We start from the raw sequence: 24,106 nt of genomic DNA, 5'->3' as shown, positions 1-24,106 counted from the left end.
TGCTGGTACAACAACCACTGTGTCAGTTTAATACAATCACACTACAGACTGGAACAGAAACTTGTTCTAGAATATAAAATATATAAAATAGATCATTCCAAATGTATGGAACTGAAGTTCCTCTTGGCATGAACTTAAGTTGTGGCATGTTTTGTGTCTTGGTATAGAACACTGTCATTGTTCTAGTTAATTAACAACCAAAACAACAAGAGACGAGGCTTAATACGTCCCCAGTCGTGAGATTAGTTTACCTCAGACAAAGAGGCTCCCCATGTTAACAGCAGTCACAGTCTCTCCTCTAAATCTTCCTTCAGTACTTATCTGTCTGACATCATCGTGTTCTCAGAGCCGTGGCCCGGGGCCTCGACAAGGCGTCTGACTGACAACCAGGATCCTCTCCCTCCTGCATATCAGTTGGTCGGATGGAGTGGTTCATTCAGGTTCATGTATAGAATGACACACACACACACACACACCATAGAAGGGGTAGGTAGGGCAGGGGGAAATACATACTTTGTGGAAACTTGCTTTGTGTACAAACGTATTGTTATCTTAGAATGGGATCCTGATTCTGTCTGCATGGCGTCAAGAATCAGATGAAGACAACGGGTCAGAGAGGAAACCATAGCCTGAAGCTACTGTCTGACAAGCTGTCTAACCCCCTCACTAGTGACGTCAGGAACTGTAACCTGATCAACACAAAGAGGGCATGAGGTAAAACAGTGAGGTGGCACCTCCCCAGAGCATCCTGGATCAGGTGCTGAGGGAGTTTAAGGTGCCAGGATATGATGAGATGGAAGGATGGAGAGACAGAGAGATGGAGAGATAGTCCTGGAGAGACAGGGCTGATGTCAGCCTATAGATAAACTTGTCAAGAAGGAGGTGATAATGGAATGGACTGTGCTCTGTTACATAAACTAAGGAGTAGAGGGAGGAGGTAGAAAGGCCTGTGTGTTGAAGGAGAAGAGCAGTACTGTAGATTGATTACCTGTCAGATCGTACCTACAGTAGGGAATAAGGTGTGATTTGGGATGCACCCCAGATCATTGCTAAGGCATGTGTTAGAGTGTATGTTAGAGTGTGAGTGAGAGTGTGAGAGTCTTATGTTCATACTGACCATGACAATTCTGTGTGTTGTCTAGAAACCAGCTCCCCACTACTACAACACTTCCTACTGAAAGGAACCCTGTTTCATTGGGAGGAACACTGTGAAACTGTGACATTCTGAACAGGATTAGAGGTGAGTTACATTCCATGGCTGTTATACAGGGGTACAGACTATTATAGGGTTGTTATACAGGGGTTGTTATACAGGGGTACAGACTATTATAGGGTTGTTATACAGGAGTTGTTATACAGGGGTACAGACTATTATAGGGTTGTTATATACGGGTACAGACTCTTATAGGGTTGTTATACAGGAGTTGTTATACAGGGGTACAGACTATTATAGGGTTGTTATACAGGGGTACAGACTATTATAGGGGTGTTATACTGGGGTACAGACTATTATAGGGGTGTTATATAGGAGTTGTTATACTGGGGTACAGACTATTATAGGGTTATTATTCAGGGGTACAGACTATTATAGGGGTGTTATATAGGAGTTGTTATACTGGGGTACATACTATTATAGGGTTATTATACAGGAGTTGTTATACAGGGGTACATACTATTATAGGGGTGTTATATAGGAGTTGTTATACTGGGGTACAGACTATTATAGGGGTGTTATATAGAAGTTGTTATACTGGGGTACAGACTATTATAGGGGTGTTATACTGGGGTACACACTATTATAGGGGTGTTATATAGGAGTTGTTATACTGGGGTACATACTATTATAGGGTTATTATACAGGAGTTGTTATACCAGGGTACATACTATTATAGGAGTGTTATATAGGAGTTGTTATACTGGGGTACAGACTATTATAGGGGTGTTATATAAGAGTTGTTATCTTGGGGTACAGACTATTATTTGGGTATTATATAGGAGTTGTTATACTGGGGTACATACTATTATAGGGTTATTATACAGGAGTTGTTATACAGGGGTACATACTATTGTAGGGGTGTTATACAGGAGTTGTTATACAGGGGTACAGACTATTATAGGGGTGTTATATAGGAGTTGTTGTACTGGGGTACATACTATTATAGGGTCATTATACAGGAGTTGTTATACAGGGCTACATACTATTATAGGGGTGTTATACAGGAGTTGTTATACTGGGGTACAGACTATTATAGGGGTGTTATACTGGGGTACAGACTATTATAGGGGTGTTATACTGGGGTACAGACTATTATAGGGGTGTTATACAGGAGTTGTTATACAGGGGTACATACTATTATAGGGTTGTTATACTGGAGTTGTTATACAGGGGTACATACTATTATAGGGATGTTATATAGGAGTTGTTATACTGGGGTACAGACTATTATAGGGTTGTTATACAGGGGTGTTATATAGGAGTTGTTCTACAGGGGTACAGACTATTATAGGGTTGTTATATAGGAGTTGTTATACTGGGGTACAGACTATTATAGGGTTGTTATATAGGAGTTGTTATACTGGGGTACATACTATTATAGGGTTATTATACAGGAGATGTTATACAGGGGTACAGACTATTACAGGGTTGTTATACAGGGGTGTTATTTTTTATTTAACTAGGCAAGTCAGTTAAGAACAAATTCTTATTTACAATGACGGCCAACCGGGGAACAGTGGGTTAACTGCCTTGCTCACGGGCAGAAAGACAGATTTTTACACTGTCAGCTCGGGGATTAGATCCAGCAACCTTTCGGTTACTGGCCCAATGCTCTAAACACTAGGCTACCTGCCACCCCATACAGGGGTACAGACTATTCAAACTGTTGACACTTTAGTTCAGCGTCCCAACAGCTGCTCTGACACTGAGGGGAATACCAGGGAATAGTAGGGGATAAAGATCTTATGCTCACACTGGTAGAGGTCCCTGTACACCATCTTAGGTTACAGAGGAAGGAGCTACTGTACAGTAGAGAGCCATCTCAAGCATGCCTCCTGTGGCAGCCATGTCTCACACACACGCATGCGCACGCACACACACACACACACACACACACACACACACACACACACACACACACACACACACACACACACACACACACACACAACCTCACACACACACACACACACACACACACACACACACACACACACACACACACACACACACACACACACACACACACACACACACACACACACACACACACACACAGTCTTTAAGTAGTGTGTCTGCCTCTGTTCCCGTGGAGGCTATAAGAGTACCTGTAACCCGGTCTGAGTAATGCAGTGGGACCACTTATCATTGACTAAGCTCTCTTTCCCACAGGTTAAAATATGTAACATCATTTCCTGCCAGTGTCATTCAGCACACAGGCACACGATGCTGAATGACAACGTCCCCTGGGAATATGTGACTAAGAACGTCACTACGGTCTGAGACTCAATGGCTAAGAAACTATTTGGACATTAAACAACGAATGCTAGAATAAATACATGCACCAAAGTATTCGGGATAGTTGAATTGGAGATCTAAGACTGAAACTAAATAAATGTGTTTCTATTCTAAAATCAGGTTGTTTAAAATAAGAGGTAACACAAAATCACACTCTCAAACAATGATTAAGTGGAATTTCTATCCAATGGGATAAGATGTTATTGAATATGTCATACAGTCCATCCTTTATGTACCGCATTTGACTGATATCCTCCAGAACGTCATGGTTCTTGCCTTGACTAGAGAGTGAAGCTCAAATATAATTTACTATGAGAGGGACTGACTGTTAGAGAGACATGTTTGGTAAGAGGGGAGTTGTCCTGTCTAGATGGTCTACCCTGTGAGAGAACATCTGGTGAATCTTCACTCAGTCTGAGATGGTAGATCAGACCAGTGCTACGTCTCAAATGGCACGCTATTCCCTACATAGTGCACTACTTTTGACGAGGGCCCATAGGGCTCTGAGCAAATTAAGTGTACTATATAGGGAATAGGGAGTTATTTGGGACGTGGGCAAAAGTAGTGCACAATTTAGGGAATTGGGTGCCATTTGAGATTCCCCCCGGTGTAGATATAACCATGTTTACTGTATCTTAATGATCTGTATTAAACAATGTTTTCTTTCCATCTACAGGCCTCCTACATTACTTTTAGGACTCAATTAAACTCCTGCAGCGAGGTTTTGGATGCTGAGGGGAGAGTTGCATCACCCCAATTAGTTATGTTTCAGATGGACGTTTTGATGGTGTTTGTATGCAGCCAGAGAGTTTTGATGAACGTTTGAAAAGGACGATTCAGTGATTATACCAATGGATTTTCACATCCACTGTTCCCTGCCTGCCACCCCTTCACAGCGGTGCTTCCTTTAGATGTCCAGGGTACATACACCCCCCCCCACACACACACACCCGTACAGAAACACACACACACAGCCAAGATTTATAGGGAGAAGGGAGAGAGGGAACTAGCCAGGCAGATATGGAAAAAAGTAATCTCCAAGAGCTGCTGTTGAACAAAGGCCGTTTGGAAGATATGAGATTGTCAGGGCTTTCGGAAGGATTGGACCAATACGCAGCGTGATCGTAGTTCCACATCTTTTATTCAGTCGTGAAACTAAATGCAATAAACCATAAACTTGAAATACAAAAAAACAAGAAAGCCGTGACGCAGAACGGGCCTACACTACTCACAAAATAATCACCCACAAAACACAAGTGGGACAAACATCAACTTAAATATGGCCTCCAATTAGAGACAACGACAACCGGCTGCCTCTAATTGGAGGTCATGCCAAACAAAAACGAACCTAGAAATACAAAACTAGAAACTAAACATAGAAATACAAAAACGGACAAACACCCCCTGTCACGCCCTGACCTACTCTACCATAGAAAATAACAACTTACTATGGTCAGGACGTGACAGAGATACAGGAGACTATCAGATGTGGATATGAGCCTTGCGATAAGGGCTTCCCTCTAGCAAGAAGAGACTCACAGGGGCTGTGTCCCAAATTGCACCCTACTTGTCACGGCTGTCTGAAGAATGGGACCAAAGCGCAGCGTGTGTATCGTTCCACATTTTATTATAACTGTGAAACTATGCAAGACATACAAATAAACTAACGAACAAAACAACAAACCGTGACGAAGAGGTGCAACATACACTTACTCAAAATAATCTCCCACAAAACCTAGTGGGAAAAACAACAACTTCAATATGATCCCCAATTAGAGACAACGATGGCAGCTGCCTCTAATTGGAGATCATCCCAAAAATCAACAACATAGAAATACAAAAACTAGAACCCCATATAGAAATACATAAACTAGACAAAAAACCAACATAGAAAAAAATAAACTAGAACCAACATAGACATAAATAAACTAGACAAAACCCTCTGTCACGCCCTGACCTACTCTACCATAGAAAAAATAAAAGCTTTCCATGGTCAGGACGTGACACTACTCCTTACATCGTGCGCTACTTTGGACCAAAGCACGACCTGGTCACTCACATGCACATACACACACTTGCACACAAGCCACTATTCCTCTGTTGCAGGTATTCCCAAACTGGGGTACGAGCAATGCATTCAGGGTACGCCCCCAAAATGTAATATATATCTATTTTTTTCCCCACATTTTCAAACAGAACATTTCTATTTTCCAACGGGGCTATACAGTTGTGTGATTTTTTTTCTCTCGCCTTATTAGCCTCATTTCACTGGCAAAAATAAAATTAAAGCATCTAGTGTTCAGCGAAATAACATCACTATGTCAAATACAGGTAGCCTAGTCACATAATTAACATCCAATCACATTAACCGTTACTCTCTCGGGGGAATGTGGCAACCTGAATGTGGCAACCTGACCTAGAATATGTGGATAACTACAAATACCTAGGTGTCTGGTTAGACTGTAAACTCTCCTTCCAGCCTCACATTAAGCATCACCAATCCAAAATTAAATCTAGAATTGGCTTCCTATTTTGCAACAAAGCCTCCTTCACTCATGCTGCCAAACATACCCTCGTAAAACTGACTATCCTACCGATCCTTGACTTCGGCGATGTCATTTACAAAATAGCCCCCAACACTACTCAGCAAACTGGATGTAGTCTATCACAGTGCCATCCGTTTTATCACCAAAGCCCCATATACTACCCACCACTGCGACCTCTAAGCTCTCGTTGGCTGGCCCTCACTACATATCTGTCGCCAAACCCACTGGCTCCAGGTCATCTATAAGTCTTTGCTAGGTAAAGCCCTGCCTTATCTCAGTTCACTGGTCACCATAGCAACACCCACCCGTAGCACACGCACCAGCAGGTATATTGCACTGGTCATCCCCAAAGCCAATACTTTCTTTGGCCGCCTTTCCTTCCAGTTCTGTGCTGCCAATGATTGGAACGAATTGCAAAAATCACTGAAGCTGGAGTCTTATATCTCCCTCTCTAACTTTAAGCATCAGCTGTCAGAGCAGCTTACCGATCACTGTACCTGTACACAGCCAATCTGTAAATAGCCCACCCAACTACCTCATCCCCATATTATTACTTACCCTCTTGCTCTTTTGCACCCCAGTATCTCCACTTGCACATCATCATCTGCACATATATCACTCCAGTATTAATGCTAAATTGTAAAAATTTTCGCCTCTATGGCCTGTTTATCGTCTACTCCCCTACTCTTCTACATTTGCACACACTGTACATAGATCTTTCTATTTTTATTTTATTTTGTGTTATTTACTGTACGTTTTTTATGTGTAACTGTGTTGTAGTTTTTGTCGCACTGCTTTATCTTGGCCAGGTCGCAGTTGTAAATGAGAACTTGTTCTCAACTGGCCTACTTGGTTAAATCAAGGTGAAATAAAAAATAAAAAATAAAAAGTATGTAGCCAAACGTAGCTGCTGCTCATTCCGTTTGCTAGAAAATTGATTAATGGTTAAAAAAAGTAGGGCCCGCGTCCATAGAGACACATACCAGCTCTACTGGTAGTACTGCTACCAGCAGTAGTACTGCTACCTGCACCTGTCGATGACACAAGTTGTTCTGCTTCCATGAGCACATCCAATGCTAACATCAGTAATTCTACATTTGTTGTTAGCCCAGCTAGCGTGGACACTGACAGTTGTGAATCTGATGCAGCCGAAGAGCTACTGCCCCTTTAACCGGGAAAACACCGAACAACAGACAGGGACGTTGGACCATCGAAGAGGCGCAAATATGATGACAACTACATTGATTTGGGGTTCACTTATATTGGGAGTAGTGCCTTTCCTCAGCCACAGTGTGTTATATGTGCAAAAGTACCATCTCACAACTCGATGAAACCTTCACTCTTGCGCAGACATTTAGAAAAATAAAACATGCCAATTTGAAAAATAAGCCATGGGAGTTTTTTGAGCGAGAATTAAGGCAACTTTCGAGTAGTAAGACAAAAAAAAATAAAAAAGCAACAGATGGAGGACTTAATTCTTCCTGCTGCCGTGGATATGGCTGGGACAATGCTGGGGGAAAAGGCCAAAAAAACTATACAGACAATTCCTCCATCAAACAACACTGTTTCACGACGCATCAGTGACATGGCAGGAGATGTTTTGAAACAATTACTGCTTCACATACAAGCCAGTGAATTCTATGCGTTACAGCTGGATGAGTCAACAGACGTGGCGGGCCTGGCACAGCTCCTGGTATATGTCCGGTACGGTTATGGGGGGTCAATCAAGGAAGACATCCTCTTCTGCAAACCACTGGAAACCAGGACAACAGGAGAGGATATTTTTAAAGTACTGGACAGCTTTGTGACATCAAATGGACTTTGGTGGTCAAGATGTGTTGGTAACTGTACTGATGGTGCAAATGCCATAACATGGAGACATAGTGGAGTGGTAACATGCATGCAAGCAATTGCTCCCAACGCCACTTGGGTACACTGCAGCATCCACCGAGAGGCTCTTGCTGCCAAGGGAATGCCTGACAACTTGAAATACGTTTTGGACACTACAGTGGAAATGGTTAACTTTGTTAAAGCAAGGCCCCTGAACTCTCATGTATTTTCTGCACTATGCAGCGACCATGTAACGCTTTTACAACATACAGAAGTGCGCTGGTTATCAAGGGGCAAAGTATTGACACGTTTTTTTGAATTGAGAGACGAGCTTAAAGCTTTCTTTAATTACCATAATTTTCACTTATCGGACCACTTGCATGATGACGAGTTTCTCACACGACTGGCCTATCTGGGTGAATGATCTGAATCTAGGATTACAGGGACTCTCCGCAACTATATTCAATGTGCAGGACAAAATTGAGGCTATGATTAAGAAGTTGGAGCTCTTCTCTGTCTGCATTAACAAAGACAACACACAGGTCTTTCTACCATTGTATGATTTTTTTCTGTGCAAATTAACTCAAGCTTACGGACAATGTCAAATGTGATCTAGCGAAGGACCTGAGTGAGTTGGGTACGCAATTACGCAGGTACTTTCCCTAAGCGGATGACACAAACAACTGGATTCGTTATCCCTTTCATGCCCTGCCTCCAGTCCACTTACTGATATCTGAACAAGAGAACCTCATCTAAATTGCAGCAAGCGGTTCTGAGAAAATGTAATTTAATCAGAAGACACTGCCAGATTTCGCTCAGAGTATCCTGCCTTGGCAAATTGCGCTGTTAAGACACTGATGCCCTTTGCAACCACATACCTATGTAAGAGTGGAATATCAGCCATCACTAGCATGAAAACTAAGTAAATGCACAGACTGTGTGTGGAAAATGATTTAAGACTGAGACTCTCTCCAATACAACCCAACACTGCAGAGTTATGTGCATCCTTTCAAGCACACCCTTCTCATTAACCTGTGGTGAGTTATTCACAATTTTTGATGAACAAATAAATACATTTTTTTTATGTAAGATGGCTAAATAAAGAGCAAAATGATTGATTATTATTATATTCTTATTTGTGCCCTGGTCCTATGAGAGCTCTTTGTCACTTCCCACGAGCCAGGTTGTGACAAAAACTCATTCATTCTTATGTTTAATATATAGTGTGTGTGTGGCAGGCTTACAATGATAGCAAAACAACACTTGAGAGTGTGCTGACCCTGGTTCTAGAGGGGGTACAGCTGGAGGTTGAATGTTTGAAGGGGAACGGGACTATAAAAAGTTTGGTTTCATTCAGTTGGTACTACATAATTTGTGTACTTCATGTTTACCTGTATCCGTCAGCATAGTACCACATAAGTCATTAATTATACCAATAATTTTTTCTTTCATAAGTTATTTAAATGTTTTGGGTTTTCTGTTCATCTAAAGGATACAATTAAACAATACATCAATTCAAAACCACATCCAACAGATGGGAGCCTGCTTTTAGTCATGAATTCACTTTGCCTGAGGTGTATGGGTGGGTGTGTGTGTGTACCTTTGAAGGTCCCCTGATCTATCTGTTCTAGATGTTTCATGAATACTATTAAAGTGTAAATGTATCTTTTTACACAGCATCTCAACTGTCTCCTTTGCTTATAAGCAACATTAAATACCAACACGTCTGCTAACATTGTTGTTTTAACATAATCTGCCAGAGGTGACAGGACAGGAGCAATCTTTTTTTTCTTACTCTCACATTGTGAAAAATAAATGACCCAAATGGCATCCTATTTCCTATAAAGTGAACTACTCTGGTCGAAAGTAGTGCCCTACATAGGGAATAGGGTGCCATTTGAGACGCAAGCCTAGTCTATTCAAGAGCGATATTAACACTTTCCTCAGCTGGTAACTATTATCCTGTCTTCCAGGCGAGAGGTTTGAAAGGTCAAAGGTGAAAAGTGAAGGGCCATCTTACCGTCATCCAGGTCAGGTAGGATGGTGACCCTGGCAGTGTGGTACTCCTGTCTCAGACGGCCTCCCATGGGCATACTGAGGGTAACGTTGAAGCTCTCCTCCTCTTCATACAGAGAGTCATCTATGATCACCACACGACAGGAATTCTCCGTCTCGCCCTTATCGAAGCGCAGGACACTGTTGTGTTCCTCAGGTCTGGATATGTAGTCAGAGTAGGACAGGACTGTAGAGGGGATGGTCCCTGTAGCTGTGGCTGTAGGAGAGAGGAAAGGACAGATGGATGAGAAGAGAGGGAGGTGTGTGTGTGTGTGTGTGTGTGTGTGTGTGTGTGTGTGTGTGTGTGTGTGTGTGTGTGTGTGTGTGTGTGTGTGTGTGTGTGTGTGTGTGTGTGTGTCTGTGTGTGTCTGTGTGGACTGTACCTTGCTGTGTGTAGCAGATGACCATGAGTTCCTGTGTGACATCACCACTCCTGCGCACTGGGATCAGCAGCTCCCCGATGTCCTCCTCTATAGAGTAGACTTTAGACGGGATAAACACTGTCGACTCTGGGGAGGGGTAATAGAGCGAGGGGGTGGTGAGAGAGAGAGTGAGTCGGGGGGAGAGAGAGAGAGAGGGGGAGACAGAGAGAGAGAGAGAGAGAGAGAGAGAGAGAGAGAGAGGGGGGGGGGACAGAGAGAGAGAGAGGGGGGGACAGAGATAGAGAAAGAGCGAGAGAGAGAGAGCGAGGGACAGAGAGAGAGAGCGAGTGAGAGAGAGAGAGAGATAAACCATCACATCCTTCTCACTGTGTACATAATTATTTCATTAATACAGAAGTCATGCTGATGAGAAGAGGGTACAACAATGTGTTGAACATTTCTGTCTATTACAATATGTTGCTGCTGGTGCTCTGGTCCAGGCTCCTCTCTAAGGACAGAGTTCTATAAAGGATGTGTTGACCCAGTGAACTGAGGCAGAAGACATAGTCTGGGTCACAAATGGCACCCTATTTCCTATATACAGTAGTACACTCCTTTTGACCAGAGCCCTATGTAGGCCCTGGTCAAAAGTAGGGCACTATATTGGGAAAAGGGCATCATTTGGCATCCATACAGAGGATATGATGACTAACATCAGTGGTTGGCACAGACAACTACCCATAAGCCTCTCTGATTTGACAGCTGACGCACAGGGACCAATCAGGGAATACATATACATTTAATGACTTGTTAATTGGAAAAGTCCAGCTTCCGTACTGTAGACTTTGAATGTGAAGAAGGACAGTTAAAGTGGGCGTGGATAATAAACCTGACGTGTCTTGATTCTGTTAGCAAGCAGAGACCTGTTCAAACCATTGGTCTTTTTTTACAGTCTGTGTTACTCACTCCCCCTGTCCTGTCCTTTCCTCTCCTTATCTCCTCTCCTCCTTTACTCTGCATAGCGTGACTGTGTCTACTGTAAGTTACTAGACCTGAGTTACATCCCATAGGCCTACACTAAGTACCTACCCCACATAGACACGTTTACAATAATTCTCTCTATCACTGTTATGCTTCTTCTTAAAACCTATTCTTTACACTAAATGTGCATCTGGTCATCTGTGCTAATAAGGTGCCAGTGTGCTAGCAGGGCCTGAACTCTCACAACCCCCAACAGTCCCACCTGACCAATTACTGACTGACCAGGACACTGGACCAATGGCTCCCTGCCCGTCCCAGCCCGGTCTTGACTAAATAAGTAGATGTTCTACCTCCTACTCAGGCTGACAGAACCTACAAGCTTATAGCCCTTAATACCAGCTCCTACTCAGGCTGGCAGAACCTACAAGCTTATAGCCCTTAATACCAGCTCCTATTCAGGCTGGCAGAACCTACAAGCTTATAGACCTTAATACCAGCTCCTACTCAGGCTGGCAGAACCTACAAGCTTATAGCCCTTAATACCAGCTCCTACTCAGGCTGGCAGAACCTACAAGCTTATAGCCCTTAATACCAGCTCCTGCTCAGGCTGACAGAACCTACAAGCTTATAGCCCTTAATACCAGCTCCTACTCAGGCTGACTGAACCTACAAGCTTATAGCCCTTAATACCAGCTCCTACTCAGGCTGGCAGAACCTACAAGCTTATAGCCCTTAATACCAGCTCCTACTCAGGCTGACAGAACCTACAAGCTTATAGCCCTTAATACCAGCTCCTACCAAGGCTGACAGAACCTACAAGCTTATAGCCCTTAATACCAGCTCCTACTCAGGCTGGCAGAACCTACAAGCTTATAGCCCTTAATACCAGCTCCTACCAAAGCTGACAGAACCTACAAGCTTATAGCCCTTAATACCAGCTCCTACTCAGGCTGACAGAACCTACAAGCTTATAGCCCTTAATACCAGCTCCTTCTCAGGCTGACAGAACCTACAAGCTTATAGCCCTTAATACCAGCTCCTACTCAGGCTGACAGAACCTACAAGCTTATAGCCCTTAATACCAGCTCCTACTCAGGCTGGCAGAACCTACAAGCTTATAGCCCTTAATACCAGCTCCTACTCAGGCTGGCAGAACCTACAAGCTTATAGCCCTTAATACCAGCTCCTACTCAGGCTGACAGAACCTACAAGCTTATAGCCCTTAATACCAGCTCCTACTCAGGCTGGCAGAACCTACAAGCTTATAGCCCTTAATACCAGCTCCTACTCAGGCTGACAGAACCTACAAGCTTATAGCCCTTAATACCAGCTCCTACTCAGGCTGACAGAACCTACAAGCTTATAGCCCTTAATACCAGCTCCTACTCAGGCTGGCAGAACCTACAAGCTTATAGCCCTTAATACCAGCTCCTACTCAGGCTGGCAGAACCTACAAGCTTATAGCCCTTAATACCAGCTCCTACTCAGGCTGACAGAACCTACAAGCTTATAGCCCTTAATACCAGCTCCTACCAAGGATGACAGGACTTCATGTGGAGAGCTTCTCCTCTCTCTCTCTCTCTCTCTCTCTCTCTCTCTCTCTGACTAAATGTGAACTCTTCTGATAGTTGAAGAGATTCACATTTAAAGGAGCTGCTAGAACCTGGGTCAGCTGTAATGTAAGTCCCAAATGGTACCCTCTTCTGTATGTAAAGCACTCCTTTTTACCTGGGCCCATAAGGCTCTGGTTAAAGTAGTGCACTAAAAAGGGAATAGGGTGCCATTTGAGACAGAGACGTATTCTGAGAAGCTGGGAAATCATGGAAATCTAAAATAGCATTTTGATATGTTAATGTGTAAATATACATATTTGTGGTCATGAAGCAAAATTCTATGTTAATGTGTAACGACAAAATCATAATATTGATATTACAGCTGCACCATCGAGAGCATCCTGACTGGTTGCATCACTGCCTGGTATGGCAACTACTCAGCTTCCGACCGCAAGGCACTACAGAGTGTAGTGCGTACGGCCCAGTACATCACTGGGGCCAAGCTTCCTGCCATCCAGGACCTCTATACCAGAGTGTCAGAGGAAGGCCCTAAAAATTGTCAAAGACTCCAGCCACCCTAGTCATAGACAGTTCTCTCTGCTACCGCATGGCAAGTGCTACCGGTCTAGGTCCAAAAAGCTTCTTAACAGCTTCTACCCCCAAGCTATAAGACTCCTGAACAGCTAATGAAAGGCTACCCAGACCCCTCTTTTACTCTGCTGCTACTCTGTTTATTATCTATGCATAGTGACTTTAACTCCACCTACATGTACATATTACCTCAATTACCTCGACTAACCGGTGCCCCCGCACATTGACTCTGTACCGGTACCCCATGTATATAGCCTCGATATTGTTATTTTACTGCTGCTCTTTAATTATTTGTTACTTTCATTTCTTATATAAACATTTTTTTATATTTTTTATATTTTTGTATTATTTATTTTATTTGTTGTTGTTTTTTCTCCATTTAAATTTTTTCACTGTAAGGTCTCCACCTGTTGTATTCGGCGCATGTGACTAATACAATTTGACTTGACTTGATAGCTGCATGTTATCTTAATTTCCCTCAAGGGACTAGAGTGTTTTGTGAGACAAACAATACCATCCTCCATACATTTTAACCAACGTAAGTTGTTGACAGAATATTCCTCCTCTCACACAGCGGGACCCCAGAGGGGGACGTAGAGGAGAGGCATCATTTATATGTACATTATGCAAGAGATTCCCTCCCTCAAGCCTTCCAACTACAGTATCACAGGGGAACGAACGGCTTAGCTGCTGTTTTTAAAAACCCTGTTTGTCTGAACTGTATTTAGATACTTTGACTACTGTACATCCCTAATAGCACCCTATTCCCTATGTAGTGGGAATATGGTGCCATTTGGGACACAACCATTGTGTAAACAACATGAGAAGCCTGGGAAGGCTCCAGTCTAGTGTTCTCCATCCATACCCTGGGTCTGACCCTAACCTTGGGATTCTCCATACCCAATTTAACTGTATTTATTTATTTAACCTTGTTTATTTACCTTTCTGGAGGAAACAACTTCCCATATGGACTATTGTTACAGTGTTACCGATCACTAAATCTAACCTGGGGTTGCAAAACTCGGGTAACTATTCCAAAATTCCCAGGCTCTGGAGCCAGGCCAGGGATTGAAAAGAGGTAGGAGCAGCTTCACTAACAGAGAGCAGCTTCACTAACAAAGAGCAGCTTCACTTACAGAGAGCAGCTTCACTTACAAAGAGCAGCTTCACTAACAGAGAGCAGCTTCACTAACAGAGAGCAGCTTCACTAACAAAGAGCAGCTTCACTTACAGAGAGCAGCTTCACTTACAGAGAGCAGCTTCACTAACAGAGAGCAGCTTCACTTACAGAGAGCAGCTTCACTTACAGAGAGCAGCTTCACTTACAGAGAGCAGCTTCACTAAAAGAGAGCAGCTTCACTTACAGAGAGCAGCTTCACTTACAGAGAGCAGCTTCACTAAAAGAGAGCAGCTTCACTAACAGAGAGCAGCTTTAATTACAGAGAGCAGCTTCACTTACAGAGAGCAGCTTCACTTACAGAGAGCAGCTTCACCAACAGAGAGCAGCTTCATTTACAGAGAGCAGCTTCATTTACAGAGAGCAGCTTCACTTACAGAGAGCAGCTTCACTTACAGAGAGCAGCTTCACTTACAGAGAGCAGCTTCACTAACAGAGAGCAGCTTCACTAACAGAGAGCAGCTTCACTTACAGAGAGAATCTTCACTAACAGAGAGCAGCTTCACTAACAGAGAGCAGCTTCACTTACAGAGAGCAGCTTCACTAACAGAGAGCAGCTTCACTTACAGAGAGCAGCTTCACTAACAGAGAGCAGCTTCACTTACAGAGAGCAGCTTCACTTACAGAGAGCAGCTTCACTTACAGAGAGCAGCTTCACTAACAGAGAGCAGCTTCACTTACAGAGAGCAGCTTCACTAACAGAGAGCAGCTTCACTTACAGAGAGCAGCTTCACTAACAAAGAGCAGCTTCACTTACAGAGAGCAGCTTCACTAACAGAGAGCAGCTTCACTTACAGAGAGCAGCTTCACTAACAGAGAGCAGCTTCACTAACAGAGAGCAGCTTCACTAACAGAGAGCAGCTTCACTTACATGGGACACACTAATGAGGCTGACGAAAGTATTAGGTATTTTATTAGGATCCCCATTAGCTGTTGTAAAAGCAGCAGCTACTCTTCCTGGGGTCCACACAAAACATGAAACATAATACAGAACATTAATAGACAAGAACAGCTCAAGGACAGAACTACATACATTTTCTTTGTAAAGGAACAATACAGTACATACACACAAACTATCTAAGTCAAATAGGGGAGAGGCGTTGTGCCGTGAGGTGTTGCTTTATCTGTTTTTTTAAACCAGGTTTGCTGTTAATTTGAGCAATATGAGATGGAATTTAGTTACATGCAATAATGGCTCTATATAATACTGTACACTTTCTTGAATTTGTTCTGGATTTGGGGGGAAAAAAGACCCCTGGTGGCATGTCTAGTGGGGTAAGTGTGTGTGTCAGAGCTGTGTGTAAGTTGACTATGCAAACAATTTGGGATTTTCAACACATTAATGTTTCTTATAAAAAGAAGAAGTGATACAGTCAGTCTCTCCTCAACTCTTAGCCAAGAGAGACTGGCATGCATAGTATTTATATCAGCACTCTGATTACAATGAAGGTCCATGTTTTGTTATCCACTGACCTGGATGTTCTCACCCACCTACTATAAAACCCTGCCTCTCCCATAGAGATACACTCAGACCAATCATCTCTGCCAAGACTGATGAAGAACCTACCTGTAGTAATGACTTATAAACCATGAGCCATTTGAACACACCACTGTTAAGACTGTTTAAACAAGCTACTCTGGAACATGGACCTGTAGTACATACCATCAGCTGGATCATGGACCTGTAGTACATACCATCAGCTGGGTCGAGGATCTCCACAGTAGCTGTGTCAGGGAACTCCAGGGCAGCCATGACAGGTTCTGACAGAACAATCTGGAAGGTCTCAGACTGCTCGTACACTCCATCCTGCAGGATCCTCACCCTCCATGTGGCCATGGTCTGACCTGGGTTAAACTGGACCTGCTTCTGGGCTTTACCACGGAAGTCCTTATCCTTCTCCGCTGTACCATCTCTGGTACTGATGCCTGGGCGAGGAGGAAGGAGAGGAGAGGGGAGAGGGGACATAGAGGAAGAGGAAATTATTACATGTACTGTCCATAAAACATTTGTTCTTATAATGTGGAATTCAACCAGATAACATCAAAAGGTAGCATCCAGATCTAATAACCGGTCAATAACAGAGCCCAGTCAGAGATGGGTCAGAGAAGCAGTCAGTGTTAGATGAAGTTGTGATGTGTCGGCTAGCAGATGGCCCTGACGTGGACCAGGAGGAGGGAGTATGGTAATCAGGACGTCACTTTCAATCTGGCCCCTAGTGGTCTGACTGAACACAGGACACTAATACATATTCAATCATATTCAATCTTACCAAGGTCAATTACCTACCATGCCACATTGGGAGATCATTTTGCTTCCTTTCAAGCTACATTAGCTTGACACAATTAAGCTATATTGTGGGTAAAGCAGAATCAACTGAAAACAAGGTTGTCTATGCAGGTGGTGTAGAAGTATTGGTAGATCGACATTGTAGTTACTGCCCAGCCTACTGAGTCTAGCCTGCCCAGCTTGCTGGTGCTAGTTTGTGCCAGTGCTGTTTGATCAGACCTGCTGTCACCGAGGGCTGGTGATGATGGCAGGACTCCTGCTGTTCAGCTAGCTACACAACCAGCTAGCTTCACTGGCTGGCTCGCTCTGAGATAGACCAACAAAAATATTAATGAATTAATAATAATAATAACAACAAACAAACACATAAATTAAGAACCTAGATAAAGATAAAAGAGCAAGAGAGAGAGAGAGAGAGACCGAGAGATTCAAGTGAGAAAGAGAGAAGATAACACTAAAAGAGCTTCAACGGTGCACAGATGGAGGCAGAAATGTATGAGTTGGGGTATTGGACCAAAATTACCATTTCATTCTTTGAAGTGAGCTTTGATATGCCTACACCAAGAAGGGAAATGTACCCTGTACGTGTTCATGGGGCTGCTACAGTTCTTGCTGACATGTGTTCATAGATAACATGGATGAGCTCAACAGAGCCGGAATATATATCACCTGTCTTCAAAGAGCAGGCAGAGAAGCGGCTCCCTAACGCTGTCTGAATCCAAAATGAGACCCTATCCCCTACATAATGCACTACATTTTACCAGAGCCCTATTTGGGTTCTGGTTAAAAGTAGTGCACTATATAGGGAATAGGATGCTATTTGGGACCCAAGCTCGGTCTCTCTCACAGCAGAAGGAGGACTACAGCTCCCTGATCCCAGAAGCAGCTCTGAGGCCTAGCAGCAGGCCTGGGTTTAAATACTATGACATTTTTGCATTAGCCTATATAGCAGCAGGCTAGCTCTACATAGCTGCTATACTAGCACCTCCCGTGATGCACACAACTTTACCGAATGACTCACAACGTCCAATAAAGAACCAGGAGTCCAGTTAAAAGTAGTGCGCTATATAGGGAATAGGGTGCCATTTCAGCTGTACTCTAGGTCTTGTGATCAGGGCTGGCTCTGGCAGGCCAGCAAGCAGGGCTGGGATGGAGCAGATATCCTCGGTCTCCTCTCTGTGTGAAGCACTGGCCTGAGATCAGTCAGCGTGTCATCTCAGTACCAAGGCAGATGGATAGTGGGTCTGTCAGACTGACTGTGAGTCTGGTTCATCTGAAGGCTTGGCTTTCTCTTTCCATCTCCCTTCATCCTTTGAGGTTTGAGATCCATTAAACACATTGAGGAGCAGAAAGGACTGCCAGTGTGTGGTGTGTGCTTCTGGAGGGTTTCTGTGTCCCTAATGGCACCCTATTCCCTCTATAGTGGCCTACCATAGGTCTCTGGTTAAAAGTAGTGCACTACCTAGGGAATAGTGTGCCATTTGGGACGTAGACCACATTTCTCATGTTCCGTCCTGTTCTAACCTCCTATAAGCACACAGCTGGAGAGCCAGAACATTTCACTGATGCAATGATGTTCGTCTGAGAAATATATCCATGAACTCTCAAATACTAATATCTTTAATATTTTTTAAAAACAGCTTCAGAAGTTTCCACAGTATGGAATTGAGTTATTTATCTTCGTAATCAGAAATGCTAATCAGTCAACCCATTAGAAGCGGGATAGAACCCTCTTCTTTGTGTTCTTCAAGAACAGTTCCTTAACTTGAATTATCTCTTGAAGAGGGCAGACCCTTGAGATAGTCTAATGGTCATATTATCTGCATATTATCTGCATACTCCCCTGAGAGAGAGCGAGATCATTAGCTAGCAGAGACACAGGGCTGCTTCCCAATTGGTACCCTATTCCCTATTTAGTACTGTACTTTAGTCCAGAGCCCTGTGGCCAACAATGGGCCCTGGTCAAAAGTAGTGCACTATATAGAGAATATTTCAGGCCATTTGAGATGCACACAGGAACAACGTAACACACCACAGCCTCAACGCTAGCAGATACACAGGGAGACACAGCTGGGGACAACTCACCCAACCCATCTGATCTGACCTCAAACTTCAGCTATTCGAACTAGCACAGCTTTATTGACATCCCAAACGTATTAGGATTCTGGACAAAAACAATGAAAACAATACCAGTGGTGCCAGTAGTAGTCAACCATAAACCTTTGTTATAAACCCTGTGTATAAACTGTGTTATAAAACTAAGGTTTACTGTTGTTATAAACCCTGTGTATAAACTGTGTTATAAAACTAAGGTTTACTGTTGTTATAAACCCTGTGTATAAACTGTGTTATAAAACTAAGGTTTACTGTTGTTATAAACCCTGTGTATAAACTTTGTGTTATAAAACTAAGGTTTACTGTTGTTATAAACCCTGTGTATAAACTTTGTGTTCTAAAACTAAGGTTTACTGTTGTTATAAACCCTGTGTATAAACTTTGTGTTATAAAACTAAGGTTTACTGTTGTTATAAACCCTGTGTATAAACTTTGTGTTATAAAACTAAGGTTTACTGTTGTTATAAACCCTGTGTATAAACTTTGTGTTATAAAACTAGGTTTACTGTTGTTATAAACCCTGTGTATAAACTGTGTTATAAAACTAAGGTTTACTGTTGTTATAAACCCTGTGTATAAACTTTGTGTTATAAAACTAAGGTTTACTGTTGTTATAAACCCTGTGTATAAACTTTGTGTTATAAAACTAAGGTTTACTGTTGTTATAAACCCTGTGTATAAATTTTGTGTTATAAAACTAGGTTTACTGTTGTTATAAACCCTGTGTATAAACTTTGTGTTATAAAACTAAGGTTTACTGTTTTTATAAACCCTGTGTATAAACTTTGTGTTATAAAACTAAGGTTTACTGTTGTTATAAACCCTGTGTATAAACTGTGTTATAAAACTAAGGTTTACTGTTGTTATAAACCCTGTGTATAAACTTTGGGTTATAAAACTAAGGTTTACTGTTGTTATAAACCCTGTGTATAAACTGTGTTATAAAACTAAGGTTTACTGTTGTTATAAACCCTGTGTATAAACTGTGTTATAAAACTAAGGTTTACTGTTGTTATAAACCCTGTGTATAAACTTTGTGTTATAAAACTAAGGTTTACTGTTGTTATAAACCCTGTGTATAAACTGTTTTATAAAACTAAGGTTTACTGTTGTTATAAACCCTGTGTATAAACTTTGTGTTCTAAAACTAAGGTTTACTGTTGTTATAAACCCTGTGTATAAACTTTGTGTTATAAAACTAAGGTTTACTGTTGTTATAAACCCTGTGTATAAAATGTGTGTTATAAAACTAAGGTTTACTGTTGTTATAAACCCTGTGTATAAACTTTGTGTTATAAAACTAAGGTTTACTGTTGTTATAAACCCTGTGTATAAACTTTGTGTTATAAAACTAGGTTTACTGTTGTTATAAACCCTGTGTATAAACTTTGTGTTATAAAACTAAGGTTTACTGTTGTTATAAACCCTGTGTATAAACTTTGTGTTATAAAACTAAGGTTTACTGTTGTTATAAACCCTGTGTATAAACTTTGTGTTATAAAACTAAGGTTTACTGTTGTTATAAACCCTGTGTATAAACTTTGTGTTATAAAACTAGGTTTACTGTTGTTATAAACCCTGTGTATAAACTGTCTTATAAAACTAAGGTTTACTGTTGTTATAAACCCTGTGTACAAACTGTGTTATAAAACTAGGTTTACTGTTGTTATAAACCTTGTGCATAAACTTTGTGTTATAAAACTAAGGTTTACTGTTGTTATAAACCCTGTGTATAAACTGTGTTATAAAACTAAGGTTTACTGTTGTTATAAACCCTGTGCATAAACTTTGTGTTATAAAACTAAGGTTTACTGTTGTTATAAACCCTGTGTATAAACTGTGTTATAAAACTAAGGTTTACTGTTGTTATAAACCCTGTGTATAAACTTTGTGTTATAAAACTAAGGTTTACTGTTGTTATAAACCCTGTGTATAAACTGTGTTATAAAACTAAGGTTTACTGATGTTATAAACCCTGTGTATAAACTTTGTGTTATAAAACTAAGGTTTACTGTCCCATCTTTTGTTGCACTGTGTTTACTCCCTATTCAGTCCAGGACAGTACAATTTAAGGAATGTTCACAGAGAGAGGCGTCTAACTCGGTTACAGCGGGCGTCTTTCTGACGACTACCAACTCTGCGTAACCTCTCCCATGAGCCCTTGCTGTCCCCAGGAGGGTTGGCTAAAAGGGTATATCCTGCCCCAAGGAGAAGGGTCAGGGATGAAAGGTTGTGACAAATGGCACTCTTCTATTTTTCTCCAAGGCAATGTCCCAAATGGCATATAGAGTGCACTACTTTTGTAGTAGTCAACCATAAAACCTTTGTTATAAACCCTGTGTATAAACTTTGTGTTCTAAAACTAAGGTTTACTGTTGTTATAAACCCTGTGTATAAACTTTGTGTTATAAAACTAAGGTTTACTGTTGTTATAAACCCTGTGTATAAACTTTGTGTTATAAAACTAAGGTTTACTGTTATAAACCCTGTGTATAAACTGTGTTATAAAACTAAGGTTTACTGTTGTTATAAACCCTGTGTATAAACTGTGTTATAAAACTAAGGTTTACTGTTGTTATAAACCCTGTGTATAAACTGTGTTATAAAACTAAGGTTTACTGTTGTTATAAACCCTGTGTATAAACTGTGTTATAAAACTAAGGTTTACTGTTGTTATAAACCCTGTGTATAAATGTTGTGTTATAAAACTAAGGTTTACTGTTGTTATAAACCCTGTGTATAAACTTTGTGTTATAAAACTAAGGTTTACTGTTGTTATAAACCCTGTGTATAAACTGTGTTATAAAACTAAGGTTTACTGTTGTTATAAACCCTGTGTATAAACTGTGTTATAAAACTAAGGTTTACTGTTGTTATAAACCCTGTGTATAAACTTTGTGTTATAAAACTAAGGTTTACTGTTGTTATAAACCCTGTGTATAAACTTTGTGTTATAAAACTAAGGTTTACTGTCAGGACATCCATTAACATCCCTTTCCTTTAGAAAATGTGAATTGGACCAGGAGTGACAGTTGGCTAACTCAGCCATCTGCTACATGAACATGAAAGGCTGAAAAGCTGTGGAGCGTCCCTGGAGGGATAGAGCCAAGGATGCCATGATGATGTCTATGGATGTCCTGACTCTGATGGGAATAGAGTGCCATTCGGGACGCAGACAATGTGTATAAGGATGTGTATAATAAGGTAGTTTGACTCACTGACGAAGGACGTCTCTCCCAGGTATCCTCGTCGTTTGAGGACCACCTCCAGGTACTTGGCCTCCTCGTCCACCACATAGTACTCCTTCTCCAGGGAGACCCAGGCCCAGTTCAGCCTGAACACCTGGTTCTTCAGCCTGTTGCCTCCTAAACACACACACATAGAATCAGTAGTCTCAGAGAGGATCACTTAATAATCTGTCTTATAATGTGTGTCCACCCCCCCACCACACACACACACATTTGGAAAACTTTATTAGAATCCACAAATTACATTATATCAAGTGCTAGTGTTGTTCTGTGTAGATGTTTGTGTTTGTAAACAACAACAGTCAACAACAGCAAAAATGAAGTTCGACATGAGAGGGAATTCATTCAGCAAAGACAACAGAAGCGTTTGAGTTTCTGAACTCATTATTTGCACTTCAAAACATTTATAATGGAAAAGCTGTTTGTTTTCAGGACATGATCCTATCTCAACATCTTCTCATTAGAATAATTACCTGGTGGTTTTATGGGTGCCTGTAGGACAGCTAGGCTGCCTGCCTGTATTGGTTGGGAGGCATCAGTACCAGCACAAACACACGCACATGCATGCGCCCACACACACACACAAGCATGAGCAGACACACACACACACATACACACCCACACACAACCTCCCTGCCAGTATATTCAGTGGGAGGTATCAGTGCAGTAGAAGGTCTAATCGGCATCATTGTAATTAAGAGATAAAGGTTAGTCTGTGTGTGTGTGTGTGTGTGTGTGTGTGTGTGTGTGTGTGTGTGTGTGTGTGTGTGTGTGTGTGTGTGTGCTTGCATGCATGCACGTTCATGCTCGTGTGTGTGTGTGTCAGGGTTGTTTTATCAGTCCTGTTTGAAGTGGAATTCAAAGCTCTGTATTCCTGGAGGACAGCACTGCCTGTTACCGTATCGACCACAGAGAGAGCGACACCACACACAGACATCAAACACACACAAAATGACAAGTCATAGCACGTAGGCGCTTACACACACACACACACACACACACACACACACACACACACACACACACACACACACACACACACACACACACACACACACACACACACACACACACACTATTGCCATTAACAGCAGGGTTATAACAGTGGCTCCAAGCCCCTCAGCCTAAACAGAACAGTGTGAAATGAGGGATGACGGGAATGGAGTGAATGAAGGGAGAAAATGGAGAGGAGGGAGATGGAGGATTTCAGGGAGAGGAAGGATGAAGAGAGAAAAGAGAACGGAGGGATGAAGAGGGAGACAGACCCAGGTGTTTCAACAGTACAGCTGGACAGCTGGCAGATGTGAGGTGGGAGGAATGAAAGAATGAAAGAGAAACCACAAGGAGGGTCTCATTCTGAGTCCTGAATGGCACCCTATCCCCTATATTCCTCAAATTCTCATTTGGACATCAAAGCCAGTTCCACTGCTTTTTTTCTGTTCTCCCCCTCTAATCAGGGACTGAATTAGGCCTGGGACACCAGATGGGTGCAATTCATTATTAGGTCGAACAGAAAACCAGCAGTAGTCCCTATGGGCCCTGGTCAAAATAAGTGCACTATATAGGGAATAAGGTGCATTTTGTACACATACTGAGGGTATTGTTCTGGGTTTACAGACAGCTGGGGTTGGCTCCACTACTGAGGCCATAACCTCTCTCTCTCTCTCGCTCTCTCGCTCTCTCTCTCTCTTTTGCACTCTCTCTCTCGTGCTCTCTGCCTCCATTCTGTTCTCCCCTTCCCCCACTGAGCCTACCCTACCTTTCTCTCTCTCTCTCTCTCTCTCTATCTATCTATCTATCTATCTATCTATCTATCTATCTATCTATCTATCTATCTATCTATCTAT

At 42.1% G+C, this 24,106-nt stretch overlaps 1 protein-coding gene across 1 annotated transcript in view; it reads right to left on the bottom strand.

Annotated features, from left to right (window-relative positions):
- The window catches only part of LOC115163314 (FRAS1-related extracellular matrix protein 2-like), a 96,768-nt gene that overhangs the window by 28,126 nt on the left and 44,536 nt on the right, over window positions 1-24,106 (bottom strand). Inside the window, exons 5-8 of the mRNA XM_029715092.1 lie at window positions 22,230-22,376; window positions 16,305-16,535; window positions 10,329-10,454; window positions 9,911-10,162 (exon numbers count right to left, since the gene is read on the bottom strand). Coding sequence (XP_029570952.1) covers window positions 9,911-10,162; window positions 10,329-10,454; window positions 16,305-16,535; window positions 22,230-22,376 — 756 coding nt within the window. The remainder of the gene's footprint in view (window positions 1-9,910; window positions 10,163-10,328; window positions 10,455-16,304; window positions 16,536-22,229; window positions 22,377-24,106) is intronic.

This window comes from Salmo trutta, chromosome 26 (assembly GCF_901001165.1).
Source record: "Salmo trutta chromosome 26, fSalTru1.1, whole genome shotgun sequence".
Taxonomy (NCBI): Eukaryota; Metazoa; Chordata; class Actinopteri; order Salmoniformes; family Salmonidae; genus Salmo; species Salmo trutta.
The sequence above is the reverse complement of the archived record's forward strand: the minus strand, read 5'-3'. Positions and strand labels throughout refer to the sequence as shown.